General features: G+C 36.7%; 1 protein-coding gene across 1 annotated transcript in view; it reads left to right on the top strand.

Moving 5' to 3' along the window:
- The first annotated feature begins 6,076 nt into the window (after window positions 1-6,076).
- LOC148949495 (uncharacterized) overlaps window positions 6,077-12,864 on the top strand; it is a 216,254-nt gene continuing 209,466 nt past the window's right edge. The window contains exon 1 of the mRNA XM_089093515.1: window positions 6,077-6,218. Within this exon, the coding sequence (XP_088949641.1) occupies window positions 6,149-6,218 (70 nt within the window). The 5' untranslated portion in view covers window positions 6,077-6,148. The remainder of the gene's footprint in view (window positions 6,219-12,864) is intronic.

The raw sequence follows: 12,864 nt of genomic DNA, 5'->3' as shown, positions 1-12,864 counted from the left end.
CTCAGGAGAGTCACAAACGTGGGGAAACGGATTAACAGCGCTGGCAGTCATCTCTGATTGGCTTCGTGTAGGGATAATGATGTGGCCTTTTGTGCGTTGATATTGAAGGTAAGTAGGTGTCTTCAGCTCATCTGGTGCAATGCCTCCAGAGTAGGTGGCTCTATACCCTTCAGGAATGGACTTGAGTTTAGCTTAACCATTACCTGAGTTTTGCTCTCCATCAATGACGTTAGTAAGTAGCTATACCAAGATCAACGAATTTGACTTGTTCCTCTCCCTATTCCAAACTTCAAGTCAAATTGTCATATTTTACCAATATTCATTGTTTTATTAAATATCTTGTTTGAGTGTCTAGTGCAAAATGTATCAATTCAGGAAAGAGACCCAAATCTCACTAAAGTAAGCATTTCAATAATACAGAAAACTAAAAAATTCATGCCTATTTGGACAGACACAAATGCAGTTATTTATTTATGAGTTTATTTAGGGGGGGGGGGGGGGTAATTCCCCAGAAACCTCCTAAAAAATTAAATAGAAAAAACTGCAGGAAAAGAGAACCTGTGCTCTTACCGCTCTCTTTACAAACCTGGTATTCATTTTTAATTTGGTTCTTTGAACGGAAAATCTGTTAACTGTTTGATGGTTGTTTTTTTTTTATGTCAGTTATGTTGGTTTAGTTTCATTTAGATCTTCACTTTTCATTGAAAAACTTCCTTTTTAGAATTTCTTTAAAAAACAATTTCTCTTCGTTTTTAATAGATTTTTTTTATAGACTAATAAAAGGAATACATGTAAAAAAAATCCTAATTTTCTGCTAAAAAATTAAGAATCTTGACCCCCATCATGTTACAATCTTCAATATAGACGAATTTTGACCAACCACCTTTTTTATATATAAAAATTGTATTGTATTCGGCTGTGGAAATATGAAAGGCATTAATTGGCATTTTCTAGTGTCCAAGAGAGGCCAAAAACTGTTCTGGAAATATTCCTCCATATCTTTCTTGAGGTCCAATCGTTCCTTCTCGGCCATTTCATGGTGGGCCGTTTGTGACAATCTACGTGGCTTCGGAAGAATCGTTTACTTAACGCTTTTTGATCTGCAAACTGGTTTAAATTTGATCATAATGCATTTTGTGTGGATTATAAAATTGAAAATATCCTGGGAATGAAAGCTGATACATACATTCTGATTAGACCAGTGGATCAAGCGTTCCTGATTTTGCTAGAATCGATAAATAACTCATTTTTTACTGATACGTCACATAACGTCTTTCGTGTTTCCACAGCCGTATTATATTTTGTCTTAATATATATTGTTGTGTTTCTTTAATCGAGCTCATTTATTGGAGCTCCTTTTGGCTATTTGAAAAGTCAAAATAAAAACAGAATGTCAAGAATCAATGCAACCAGATTTGTTTCCTAATTGAGGTTCTCTTGGCTCTGAAATTTTAATTGAGGTTGTATACAACCGGATCAATGCAACCGGAAATTTTATAGCAGAACAGCATAAAAACCGTAATGTTTCTCACTGAGAATCAAAAGAACCACATTTTTCTTTAAAATCGTGTTTTCTTTGATAAGTTCCCCTGGGTAAAAGTTTAAAATCTATTTGATCCCCTCATTTAGTACAAAAATTGGTTAGCGCTTCCACCCTCTCCTAAGACCAAACTTGTATTTCCCTTATTCAACCATCTCCCTTCTTTTCTGCAACAGTGCTTGAAAATTTTGAACTCCATCCTCTGCCATTCCTAAAATATTGTAGACATGTTGTTTCGAAGAACGAATGCGCAGTATCTTTTGATTTACTCACATCTCTTTCAAATCAAAACTGTAAATTGACTCAACTCTCAAATACTCAATTCCTTAGGCTATTCCCAAGATAGCATAAACAATTTGAACGATCAGGAGCACATAGCGTCTTTAGATTTACTCGGGAATGTGTGTCGTTTCCAGAGTGCACTGTTTAGAATTTTTTTTTTTTTTATTCTGTTCCAGCGAACGGTCCGTAAGAGCTCACTCGACATGCAACTAGTTAAGAATAAATATTTTGGGGGGAATTTCGACCTCCCCCACCCTTGATTCTTTTTTACTCTTGAAATGAGCATTACAGCTTTCAATATACCTTTTCAACGACCCATTTTCGCTGTGAGAATATTTCATATGTCCAAACATTATTTCTTTTACATGAAACTAAAAGTTTAACTTAATACCCTCAGTCGTTCGAAAAGCACACAGTGTCTTTTGGTTTAGTTTACACAAACTTTGCACCCTTTATCATTCCTCAGATATTGCGGACACACAATATCTGGATGCACATAGGGTATGACACCTGGATGTACATAGGGTATTTTGGTTTAGCTCAAAATTTCCCCCCAATATTCCCTAAAAATCTCTAGTTAGTACCTTTAGCTGTTCCTGATAAATTACAGATGCACCCTTTTGATAACCTTGGGGCACATAGTGTCCTTGAATTTAGTTAATTATCTCACTCGACAATTTTTCACATATTGTTTATTGATTTAGTTTAAAATCCCCGCCAAAATTCTCTGGAATATGCCCTTTTCTGGAATATTGCAGATACGCCGTTTTGACAGGATGTGTATAGTGTCTTTTTGTGTTCTTTTTTAGTGCCTTTTGATTTAGGTCAACATTCGGTTCGGGGAATATTGGAGATAGTCCCTTTCGACAGGATACATTTAGTGTCTTTTGATTCAATTCAATACCCCCCCCCCCTCTACATTTCTAAAGGTTTCAATTTCATAATCCTAGCGATTCTTGAGATGTTGCAGATAAGCTCTTTTGACAACCTCGAAGAATATAGTGGCTTTTGATTTAGTTCAATATTCCCTGAAAGTTTCAACTTAGCACCCTTACCATTTCCTGAAACATTCCAGGTACCCCTTTCTTGGCTATCTGTAAGCACATAGTACCTTTCGATTTACGTCTGTGTCTGAAAGTTTCAACTTAATACCCTTAGTCGCTCTTCAGATATTGCAGATAAGCTCTTTTGACAATTTTGGATGCCCTAAGCGCTCAACATTCCCCTAAATTTTCACATTAATAACCCTTAGCCGTTCCTGAGATATTGTAGATGCGGCCTTGTAGAGTTCCATTTTCCTTAAATCTTTTTTTACGACGTCCTCCCACCCCAACTGTGGAAATTCTGCTTTTCGTTTAGCCCTAGACGGTTGACAGAAAAGGACAATCTTTGGCTTTATGTCATCCGTAGAACGTGCCCTAGCCATCTCAACCTTTCTCTCATTATAGCCCTACAAAACGATATTGAACCACATTTTCCGGACAGCCTACTGTTTGAAATGCAGTCAGTCGCCGGGTACCCAAGACAATCCGTAGGCAATTTCTCTGGGAAAAGATCTAGCAAATCTTCCGTGTACTAGAAATTTCAATGTTCAATGTTCTGTAACGAGTTCCATACGAAGGGGTCTGGAAAGAAAAAATAATACACGGAAGCCACTACGCTCTGCACTTAGGCAACTGTGCTGCACACCCTATGATTGCTATTCAAAGATGGGGGCTGCCTTCTATTTAGATTTTAAGTGGATCTGAGCCAAACACGTAAAATCTTAAAGTCTCTCCTTCTGCATCCTCTTCCAGGGGTGTAGCTCCTGCTACACCCTTTTTTATCGGAGGGGGGGGGGGGCAAGAGGGGGTTCATATCCAAATGGTCAATGAGCGGGGGCGGTCCTTCAGGGGAAAGTAGTGGCAGTTCTGGGCAGTTCAATTTGCTTATACGTACAGTAAATATTAAGTATTATTTTATAAGTATTACAGTAAGTAAGTAACTTACTGCCAATCACGACCTCTACCATATTTTAATAACGATATAGTTTTAAAAACTACAGAATGATTATAAATTTTAGATTATTTATTTCAAACTTGCACCCCTAAATTTTCAGCGCCTTGGGTGAGTCCTCCCTCATTCCCTCTTCTCTAAAACGACCTGTGGGGAAAACAGTGTTAGAAAACACAAGCCTAAAGGTGTTTTCTTTATGACATCCTTCCACCCCAGACGAGGACGACCTGCTTTCTGTTTAGCCCTAGACGGTTGGCTGAAAAGGACAATCTGTCATCTTTCATCCGCTGAACGTGCCCTAGCCATCTCAACCTTTCTTTCAAGGGATAACATTTTCGATAATCGGATTACTACTATCACTGTTTTTATCTTACAAATCATCAGCAAGTTTATTTTTAATGAGAATTATAATCAAACTTAAAAAGTTCCAGCTTATTTGCATCTTGCCTGGACACGAGAAAGAGCAAATTTAATTTTCGAAAAGATCCCTTATGCAAGTTTTTCTTCTAAATTCCGATTGATACATCAGAATCTATTAGCTCCTATAGTCGTTGCGTAAAAATTTCTAAGTCTATTTTTGTTTCTCAACTGGGAGTTGGCTCTTCAAATTCCACTTCAAGAAGTTTCGTAGGACACAACCTACGAAGTGTCTAGCAGAGGTCTAGGTTCGGCACCGAGAATGGCATCGGAGTCTCGTAAGTATTTTCAAACAAAGGAAGTAAGGAAGCAGAGTCACAAGGTCGGGTTTTCCTGGGGATTTTATCCTTCCAGATATGTTCACTAGCTTGAGTGCCAAGAGGGTTGTCGGTTACCATCTGTCGGGTTCTTTCCCGGGAAATCCTCTCGAAACTTCCGCTCGACACACCAGTCACATCAACAGTTCTTCTGAAGTCTGCAGGAGACGTTGACGAGCAACCTGTAGAAAATAAATCATCGTTAAAAATCAGAGTTCATCACAGAAATTTGCAATAAAGGTAAAAATTGGAGATTAAATCTGGATTAATTTGGACATGCTCCTGATTTTTTGGCTGGAGATTCGCTCCTGAGTCTAAGCATATATTTTTTCTTAATTTAAGCTTAGTAATGGTTATTTTTTATTTGTAGGGAAATAAAAGCATTCTAAACTTTGTTTTATTTATATTTCATTGATTATTAAAATAATTGTAACTACAACTGAGATCTGCTTTATAGAAAGAAAGATAGTCTCATACTTAAAGTAGAGGCCACCCTCTGTCTACTCTTCTTTAAAATGTGTTTTACCACGCTCAAAGGTTAGCCTGGAGAGTTTCGACACCTAGGGGAATACGGAAGACTTGATTTTTTTTTTTTTTTTAAATATTTTATTGTTCATTATGAAGGGCAGAATAAATATTTTCCAGAGAGATCGTTGGATCAACATGGTCCAATTGAATAGTTGGAAAGAAACCCTGATTTAACGCCTTACGACTTTTTTTGCCTGTGGAGTTAGCTTAAGGAACAATTTTACTCTGTTCGTTTTTCCTTTATACAGTTTTGTTTACAGTTTATGCGATTTTTGGTGAGAAGGGGGACGTGAGAGGGGGCTGATAGCCATACGATTTTTTGGTCAAATAAGGGAGACACCCGAAATTTTATTTCCGTTCGAATGGGCCATCTCCCGATGTTCTGGGACCGTTGGTTCGATACGATCGCCCCTGGAAGGAAAGGGAAGAAATTAACATGCGTCCGTGATTTTTCTTCTGGAAGATAGTGCGGAATTCGGCACTTTTGCGAAAGGAGGCTTGAAGCCTCTGCGGTGTGGTTCTCTGGTACGCCGAGTATGATGGTTTGATTTTAATTGGGATTTTTTCACTTTTATTGGGTGTTTCCTCCCTCTTTTGGGGGTCGGGCGAATTTTGACAGTTTCTTAGCCTTTTATGGGTGGGTCTGAGCTTGGTGAGTCTTTGTGTTTGGAATCAGCTTAGTAGGCCAATGATGTAAACTGGAAGAAGCACTTACAGTTGAATAAATAGGAATTTCCTGAAAGTAAAGAAGCAGGGACTGTTACTATTATATAGTTTTTAGAAACCTTTGAAAAGTTGTAGGGAGGATTTTTAATGACAGACAACAAATGTCCCCTCCCCCCTTTAAGTACCGCTCTTGATAGTAAAATTAAGGCACCCTGCCTTGAAAAGAGACTTTCCTATAAAAAGTTACGTTTTTAAGAGTTAGACGTTACGAAATTTTTTGTCTGGCGGCAACCCTGCTTGCTGGGAGGAGATCAAAGAATCCGTATTTATATTTGGTTGTTTAGGTAGAAGTGCAAGGTTTCTAGTTGTATATGGATTAGCATATGGAATTTCCCTAAATGAAATGCCTGTTTTCGGAAACTTGATACTCAAATATCTTTTACTACACATAGTTCAAGTCATTTATGTTTTTGGTAAGTAGCCTACTTTATTAACTTGACATGGGCCAGCCTTCTTTAACTCTAGAGTGATTGAACTAGGGCTAAAATTCTACTTTTGACTATCTTAGAAAGGGGTTAGGTTAGCAAAGTGAAACTTTCAGGAATGGGTCTACAGGCTAAAGTATATCCTGAGAAGGCAGGCCTGTTTTGAAATAGGCTACCTACCTCCACTCCTTCTCCCTGTAAAGGGTCATGGCCTTTAAAAAACACAAGGCTTAAATCTTTTGAAATTGCCCGGTAAAATTCCACTTTATTTACTTTTGGCTATCTTGGAAAGGTGTTGGAATAGGAAAATAAAACTTTCCGGGATGGATCTACATACTAAGGTTTGTACTAGGAAGGTACTTTGAAGTACCTACCTTCACTCCTCCCCCCTCTATATAATGGTAAATTATTGCGCATTACTAGTTGTTTCAACTCATATTTCATCCTATATTACTAGGCTATCATAATTATAAATCACAACTTACCTTACACAACTTCAGCTTTTAACCTTGTTCATTAAAATATGTTCCAAAATCCTATTTAAATCCTAAACCATTTAATTTCCTATCCTTGCTGACTATTTTTATGGTATAATAAAACCAGGTTTGTTGTGATGTCAAGACTTAGCTTATCAGAAACCCTTACCCTTGAGGGTAGCAGGCACATGCCAAACACCTCTGTGTTGATAACACCATTTAAACTGTATTAATTAGGGAAAGGATTTGACAAGACAGACCAGTAAAAATAACCTAATCGTTTTTAGAGTACAAATTATGTCATAGGAAGAGGTTTTTGAAATCCCTCTTCCACCCAAACTCAAAATTTTCTAAAATTCTAATATAGAAGCTTTTAAAGTATTTCTAAAGTACTAAATATAGAGGGCTAAAAACATCAGAATCAACTTCAGAGGAGATGTTATGTCACAGGAAGAGGTTTTTATCACCCCCCTTCCCCCCAAACTCAAAATTTTCCAAAATTCTACTTTAGAAGCTATTAAAATATTTCTAAAGCACTAATAGATAGAGTGCTAAAAACATCAGAATCAACTTCAGAGGATACATTATATCACGGGAAGAGGTTATTGAAATCCCCCTTCCCCCCAAACTCAAAATTGTCCAAAATTCTACTTTAGAAGCTTTTTCAATATTTCTAAAGCACTAATAGATAGAGTGCTACAAAAACCAGAATCGACTTCAGAGGACAAATTATGTTATGGGAATAGGTTTTTGAAATCCCCCTTCCCCCCAAACTCAAAATTTTCCAACATTCTACTTCAGAAGCTTTTTTAAATATTTCTAAAGCGCTAAGACATAGAACGCTACAAACAGCAGAATCAACTTTAGAGGACAATTTATGTAATGGGAAGATGTTTTTGAAATCCCCCTTCCCCCCAAACTTAAAATTTTCCAAAATTCTACTTTAGAAGCTTTTTAAATATTTCACTAGATAGAGCACTATTAGATAGAGCACTACAAATATCAGAATCAACTTCAGAGGACAAATTATGTTACGTGAAGATGTTTTTGAAATCCCCCTTCCCCCCAAACTCAAAATTTTCCAAAATTCTACTTTAGAAGCTTTTTAAATATTTCTAAAGCATTAATAGATAGAGTGCTAAAAACATCAGATTCAACTTCAGAGAACACATTATATCACGGAAAGAGGTTTTTAATATCCCCCTTCCCCCAAACTCAAAATCTTCCTAAATTTTACTTTAGAAGCTTTTTTAAATATTTCTAAGGCAGTAATAGATAGATTGCTAAAAGTTTCAGATTCGACTTCAGAGGACACGTTATATCACGGGAAGATGTTTTTAAAATCCCCCTTCCCCCCAAACTAAAAAATTTCCAAAATTCTACATTAGAAGCTTTTTAAATATTTCTAAAGCATTAATAGATAGATAGTTAAAAACATCAGAATTGACTTCAGAGGACACGTTATATCACGGGACGAGGTTTTTAAAATCCCCTTCCCCACAAAATCCAAAATTTCCAAAAATTTAGTTTAGGAGCTTTTTTAAATATTTCTAAAGCACTAATAGATAGAGCGCTACAAGTTTCAGAATCGACTACAGAGGACAAGTTATATCACGGGAAAAGGTTTTTAAAATCCCCTTTCCCCCTAACTGAAAATTTTCCAAAATTATATTTTAGAAGCTTTTTAAATATTTCTAAAGCACTAATAGATAGAGTGCTAAATACATTAGAATCAACTTCAGAGGACACGTTATATCACAGGAAGAGGTTTTTAAAACCCCTCTTCCCCCCAAACTCAAAATTTTCCAAAATTCTACTTCAGAAGCTTTTTTAAATATTTCTAAAGCACTAATAGATAGAGTGCTAAAAACATCAGAATTGACTTCAGAGGACACGTTATATCACGGGAAGAGGTTTTTAAAATCCTCCTTCCCACCAAACTCAAAATTCTACTTTAGAAGCTTTTTTAAATATTTGTAAAGCACTAAGACACAAAACGTGCAGAAAGTATTTGAAAAAACTACGTTTTTAACATTTCTACGTTTACGTTAAACAGGCTGAGTCACAAGTTCAAACAATAACACAGACAGGGGTTAGGAGGTACTGTTGGGGGGGCTGCTGCCCCCCAAACTCCTGCTTTTGTAGCCTTTAGATAAAAAAACAAGTTTTTTAAACTGAAAATGAGGAGCAACATCAAAACTTAAAACAGAGAGAAAGTAGTCCGTATATGAAAGGGGCTGTCCCCTCTTCAATGCCTCGCTCATTACGCTAAAGTTTTTTATTGTTTAACAAAAATAGAGTTGTGAGAAAGCCAAACGGTAGCGTAAAGAGCGAGGCGTTGAGGAGGGGAAAGACCCTTTAATATACTTAATAATTTCTGTTCATTTTAAGTTTCAATGTCGCTCCTTACTTTCAGTTAAAAAAACTTTTTTTTGTTAAAGGCTTCAAAAGCGGGGGTTTGGGGGGCGGCAGCCCCCAAACTGTACCTCCTAACCCCGGTATGTTTTAAGGTTGGAACATCTGACTCAACCTATTTAGTCCCCGCCCTCCCCCTCCCCCCGCTATCAAAACCCCTTTCACCTAAACATTACACCCTCGAAAGAAATATTTTATATAAGTTCTCGCATTTTCTACAGATTTTGAATCGCGGATGTAAAAAAGAAAAGCAAAATTTTTCAACATTATAGGATTAAGCTATTTGAATATGTTTTATGTGGTTACCCAACTCAAAATGTTAAGGAGTTTCCAAAAAAAAATAATCGAAACGAATATAGATTATTCGGTACTTGTGCATTAGAAATAACCCACCGCTATAGACTGTACAAGGAAACCAGACAAACGGGTATTTGTTAGACAAATGGATAAAAAAGCGTGATTTCTTATTGCGTTTACAATATTTAAACTGTTGTTTTTTTTGGGTTTAGGAAGGAAAAAAGGTACCTAGGTTAGGTTGCGTATTTAATATATGCTATAATTTACCCCCACCCCCGAATGTTCAAATATGTAGCCCAAAATTTTTTCTAAAATAGTATATTCATCCTATTTTATTTCATTAGAAGTAACCAAACTTAACTTCTTTCGTGTATGGTGGTGGTTTATTTATAATGCACAAGTACCGATTATTCTATAGTTAAATATTTACTTCCGCCCCCTCTCTCCCCCGCCCTATTTACGCTTCAATAACGTCTCGTAGCTTCAAGAATGAAGATTGCTACACTAATCTATTTGGAAAAAACATTTTGAGTGCTTTAAGAAGAAATGGGGTTGGATATCCTAAATTGCCGTATTTTCCGTTACAACGTTTTAAAACTCAACTACTAAACAAGACCCATAAGAAGCAAATTAGTTGGGGTTATAAGGCTCTGATATATGTTTCATGAAATTGTGCATTCTTGAGGAGATTGAATATTTTTTTTGAAATATTGCTCTCCTAGATATCCGTCCATATGGTCGTCTCTTCGGCCATATTCGGATGTATTGTCTCAAAATATAAAACAGTGTCTTTAGATGTTTTGTGTGAGCACCTGGTGCAGCGTCATCAAAATTCATTCTGTGGGTAACAGGTACATACTGATAGCTCTGGCAAGCTAGGCACTTGTATGTCCACCAACAGTCGCTGATAATTGTTATCACTGGCAGGATTAGGTTTTGGATAATTCCCAACAATGTGGCACTACTTCTATCCGGTAGAGAAGCCCTGAATTAATTACCAGTTCCTCGCTCTATTCCACCAAACACCCAAGCATCCGCGACAATCCGACCACGATTATATTTACGCTTCCCAAATTTGGCTTCATCTGTCTCAACAATGACTCCTTCTCCTCCCAAAGGAGCGGAGTTTGAATGACATATTTACCTACAAACCTCTCTGTAGAACTGGCTCCAATCCACAAATTTTTTTTTTTACAACAAATAACATTTTTGATCATAAAATTCTTCCTTGGAGGCGGTATTTGAAGCCAAATCATCAAAAAACAGAAATTTTTTAGCAGAGAAAGGTGTGAACCAGCCATCCATGTTTTGTCATAGACCGATTTTGAAAAATTACACTTTACCTGAGACTGTTCTTGGTCACCTCAGATAGGTATAAGCCTATACTTCTGGCAACAAAATGAATTTCTATATTTTACGCAAATCTGGCCACAGTTATCACAATTGCTGCTTCTCAATAACATGCTATGGTTATAATACAACTCTAAGACAGCCTTGACAGTAGAAAATTGAATCATTTGGCTTGTTTAGTCCCAGGTTGCAGAAATTTAACTTTGGCAGAAACCGAAATGCTTTCGAGTCGGCACTGATGTTTGTTCAAAAAAAAAAAAAAACTTAAATGAAAGATTATATTTACTTTATACAAGGATGTTCTTTTTTTTTTTTTTAGTTAACAACATTTCCAGATACCTCGCTGTTCTTCTTTAATTTTTTAGTGGCCCTATTACCTAGAAATAATTATTTTCTGACTGAAACTGTCCAAATACTTTACCCCCCAGGGACAATACCCTCCCCCATGGAAAAGAAGGATAGACCTTTACAAATTTGTGAGTTTGGAGCGACGGGGGATTTCAAAAACTTCTTCCCATCATATAATTTTGTCTCTAAAGGCGATTCTTACGTTTGTAGCGCTCTATGTCTTAGCGCTTCACAAATATTTAAAAGCTTCTAAAGTAGAATTTTGGAAAATTTTGAGTTTGGGGGGAAGGGGGATTTCAAAAACTTCTTCCCATAATATAATTTGTTCTCTAAAGTCGATTCTTATGTTTGTAGCGCTCTATGTCTTAGCGCTTTACAAATATTTAAAAAGCTGCTAAAGTAGAATTTTGAGTTTGGGGGGAAGGGGGATTTCTAAAACATCATCCCATGAAATAAATTGTCCACTAAAGTCGATTATGATACTTGTAGCGCTCTATCTATTAGTGCTTTAGAAATATTTAAAAAGCTTCTAAAGTTCCTTTAACATTCCTTTTTCATCCATTTAAACTTGTTTACTGGATAACTGACCTGCTTAGGAAACCCATTTGTGATGTCACAACTTTGCTTATCAGAGCATGCAAATGCCATGGGGTTGAAAGAGTGTGCTGATAAGCCAAGCCATTTAAGCTGTATTAATTAGGAAAAGGATTTGAAAAGAGATAGCCCTCACCACTAAAAAAAATCCAAATTGTTTTTAGAGGGCAAATTATGTTATGAGAAGATGTTTATATTTTTATAGATCTACGCACTCATAAAGTTTATGTTGAGTATATTGAAACACTAGCATGGACTTTTTGTAGTTACGGACTCTCCATAAAACGTTTAAAAGTGCAAAGATGCACCTTAGCCAGGGGGGAAGTTGTGCTTGGGGTGGATGTCCAAGGGGAAACTTGTCCTGGGGGAGGGAAATTTCAGATGAGTGACCAGTTGGGGGGAAATGGTACACTGGGGGTTCTTGAGAGAATTACTATATGCAATTCTTTTAAATTGTTGTAGATTATCTTTGCCAATTTTTTTATTTGGAAATATTCTGGAGGCTTTCTTCTGGAAGTTTTGTTTTCTGGGAAATAATTTTCACGGAAGGGGGCGTTTCTGGAGTGACCGAGAAACCGATTATAAATTAAAGTCTTATTCCAATGAAAAAATGCTAAGGAGAATTTTTCAGGGTGAATCGTCCACAAGCAATTTTACAGAGAGGGGGGATTCTCAGCGAGGAAAGAATTGTCTGGAGGGAATTTGACGGGGGGAAGTGCACTTTACGTTGGATGAAATTTCCACGGAGGAGTTCCGTGAAGGGGAGGGGTATATTTCATAGAGGGTGAGCCAGATTTAGCAGTATTATTCAAAAAACAAACAGAAATTATGCCATATATGAAGGATTGCCCCTCCTCAATACCTTATTCTTTACGCTAAAGTTTGACTGTTTACTAAAATTGAAAAAAAGGGGCTTTTTAATTAGAATAGGAAGCTTTTTTAAAAGTGCTAACAGCTTTAGTGTAAAGAGCAACGTATTGAGGAGGGGCGACCCTTCATATCCGGAATAAATCTTCCAAAACTAATAAGCCAATTGTGTTTTAATTTTTCATACACTGGGAGCCAAAATCAAACCAGTATTAGTTGAAAAACGTTCAGAAATTAAATAAAAACAAGTTTTATTAACTGAAAGTAGCCTAAGGAGCGACGTTAAA

The sequence above is a fragment of the Artemia sp. Qi Xiang Cuo genome, chromosome 8, assembly GCF_049724085.1.
Source record: "Artemia sp. Qi Xiang Cuo chromosome 8, ASM4972408v1, whole genome shotgun sequence".
In the NCBI taxonomy this organism is placed as follows: domain Eukaryota; kingdom Metazoa; phylum Arthropoda; class Branchiopoda; order Anostraca; family Artemiidae; genus Artemia; species Artemia sp. Qi Xiang Cuo.
Note: the sequence above shows the minus strand (reverse complement) of the source record. Positions and strands in the feature narration are given on the sequence as shown.